The following is a 3,082-nucleotide window of genomic DNA, read 5'->3' on the forward strand; positions in this document are numbered from 1 at the left end:
GAGTCATCATAATAGATATTTTACTCTTGAAAGAAAGTCGGCAATCACTTGTATATTTAAATATCATTGTTTTATGATTTTTATTAAAGTTAGTTAATAGTTAGAAACAAAAGTTGTTCAAACTTATCTTCTAAGTGATATTGAATAACTATAGCTAAATTTGTTTTCTCCGGGGAATTCGACTTCAAACATAAAAATAAAATTATATTTGCAGCAACCACGAGCTTATCCCTTTTGGGACATGTTTTGGGTTGATCAATAACCACGTGCTTATCCCTTTTGGGACGTGTTTTGGGTTGATCAATAAGCAGAGACGGTGGGAGTATATTCAAATATTGTTTTTAATTATACATCATTCATCTCATTATTATGATTTATGACATACACCATATATCGGATGTACAAATCTACTCATCATACTTCTGAAATTATGCTCAAATCTATCATTAAAAAAAGGGTAATTTCGTCCAGCACCACCTATTATAATAATTAAGAACAGACCAACAAAAATCATAATATTATTATATTACCATAGGAAAGGGGTCAGAAATATCCATCAAATATTGAAATTTATTTTAAAATACTTTAATTTACCTATTGGATAAAAAAATATCTCTACATCCACCTTTATATCTTAAATATATCCATACAATCAACGCTCCTTTTCTAAAAAATATGATTAAAAAATCTATTTATTACCAGCCAATTTTTTTATGGATTGAAAATTAAATTAATTTTAATATTATTATTTTATAATAAAATCTAAACCTAATTAGCAATACCCGTCCCAATCTATTAAATTCTCCTCAACTTATTTCATTTGTTTCAATTCTTCTAGGCCCTCAATTTCCATCACAGCCCCAAGGAAACTCCCTTCACATATACACACAGATGCAACAAATATTTAGATTAGGTGAGTCTAGCTCATTTCATTGTCGTTTTAACTTAGTGAAATACCAAGTTACATCATTGTTTTCCTGAATTAAGCCTGAAATTTCCTTGGGCGGATTTAATAGTTTTGGTTATATAGTTTTAACTGAATTCGAATTTCGTTATAATATAATTAGATTTATATAAATTTAATTTGTAATCAATAGAAAATAGACACATAATAAAATAATTTTTTTAATCATGCTTTTAAAAAAAGATCGTTAGTTTTAAAGGTATATTTGAACTATAACAATGAATGGAGGAATATTTTTGACTCAATAGATAAATAAATAAACAAAGAATATTTTTAAATAAATTTAAATACTTATTATTATTAATCAAGCCATTTTCTTGCAACATAATTGAGTAAGCAATAATTTTTTGTAGTTGAAAGACTCACGAGTCTGTTAGACATAAGAATCACACGACAAGGGCAGTAAAATGGGAATGAGTGATTTTTATCGGCTGATATGGCAAATGAATTCTTACATAATCAAATAGAATTTAAACCTATTTTAAAATTTTACTTATTATTTATCTTATTCTGTAAGTTAATAATTAGTATGTAATTATTGATGCGAAAATCAAATGTATAGAGAACAATTAGGTCACAACTATTATATCTAAATATAATATTATTAATAGTAAATGAGACAATAATAAAAGAACACTAGAAATTTATGTGGTTCAATAAAAATTTATTTTTTGTGTAATCTTCAGACACAATAAAATCAAATTTTATTCCAATCTAAAAGAATAAAGCGAATACAAGAAAGTAAAGAAGATTCAAATGTCTTAAAAAATGATGTTTAAATCGAATGAACCAAGTGCCCCTATTTATTCTTCTTCATTTTGGTGTCATTAGTGACATCATCATTATACAAATGTTAAATTTCAGTGTGTGAAATCATTTAATTTTAGTCAAAGATTTTAACCATAAATTTATTACTTTGACATTACTCTCTAGTCAAATGTTGATACTAAATCTAGTCAAATATTTACACTAGTTCTAGTCATATGTTATTCTAGTCAAATGCTTATATTAGATTTAGTCAAATGTTCACATTAGTTATAGAATCTTCACAAATTTAACAATTACTTTATTGACTTTATGATAACTTGATTGAGTTAAAAAAATAATTTAAAGTAACACTGCCCGAAATTTTATAATCGACCAAGTTATATGGTATTTGCAATCTCGAAACGTTTTCCATTTACCTTTCTATATAATGGGTATCCACATGCCACATTGTTTCATTCTCCACCAAGTGACTCGAAGAAATCTGCTTTCATGGCCAAACAAATATTTCAAATCTCCACTTTTTCTATTCTCCTTTCACTGGTAGCCTTTGCGTTCAGTGGAGAAGAAGATTATATTTTTGAAAAATTCATCAGTAGAAAGCCTATGGACATAAACAAGGAAAAACTCAGCCATTTAAGCTTTTATTGGCATGACATCATCAATGGCTCCAAACCAACATCTATGATGATTGTACCACCACCCAAAAACACCACCGTATTTGGGGAAATATATATGATAGATAATGCCCTAACTCTAGGACCACAACTGAGTTCCAAGCTCGTCGGAAGGGCGCAAGGATTTTATGCTGTTACTTCACTAAATGAGTTTACCTTAATGAATGTCATGAACTTTGCCTTTGTTGAAGGGAAATATAATGGGAGCACCTTAACAATACTTGGCCGTAATCCGGTGATCGAGAAGGTGAGAGAGATGGCAGTGATCGGTGGCAGTGGACTTTTCCGATATGCTAGAGGATATGCTCAAGCTAGTACTTATTCATGGAATCGTACAACTGGCGATGCTAATGTTCACTATGATGTTTATGTGTCGCATTATTGATGTTTAGTGTAATTCTATGTGTCACTCTAATCGCCTTGCTTCCTTTTAATAATAACTAGATGTCGCTATCACGGCCCCAAGAACCCGTTGTCTCTAACTTATTACTGTGTTCCTTGTTATACCTTTTGCTTTAGTTTTTTTAATATTATGTTTTGTCACATTTTAATATGAATAACAGTTAAGCTTAAATATTAAAAAAAATAAAAATTATTAATTTTAAATTTTTCTTTTTAATTTTAATAAGAATTTTTTTAAAGACGCAAAAATATTAAGTCCTAATTAAGAACACAA

At 28.6% G+C, this 3,082-nt stretch overlaps 1 protein-coding gene across 1 annotated transcript; it reads left to right on the forward strand.

Annotated features, from left to right (window-relative positions):
- Positions 1-1,732: 1,732 nt before the first annotated feature.
- Positions 1,733-2,874, forward strand: LOC107855594 (dirigent protein 7). Its single transcript, XM_016700613.2, has one exon. It carries the CDS (start codon positions 2,114-2,116, stop codon positions 2,789-2,791), a length of 678 nt encoding a protein of 225 aa, XP_016556099.1. The 5' UTR covers positions 1,733-2,113; the 3' UTR covers positions 2,792-2,874.
- Positions 2,875-3,082: the final 208 nt, after the last annotated feature.

Source organism: Capsicum annuum, chromosome 1 (assembly GCF_002878395.1).
Source record: "Capsicum annuum cultivar UCD-10X-F1 chromosome 1, UCD10Xv1.1, whole genome shotgun sequence".
NCBI classification, from domain to species: domain Eukaryota; kingdom Viridiplantae; phylum Streptophyta; class Magnoliopsida; order Solanales; family Solanaceae; genus Capsicum; species Capsicum annuum.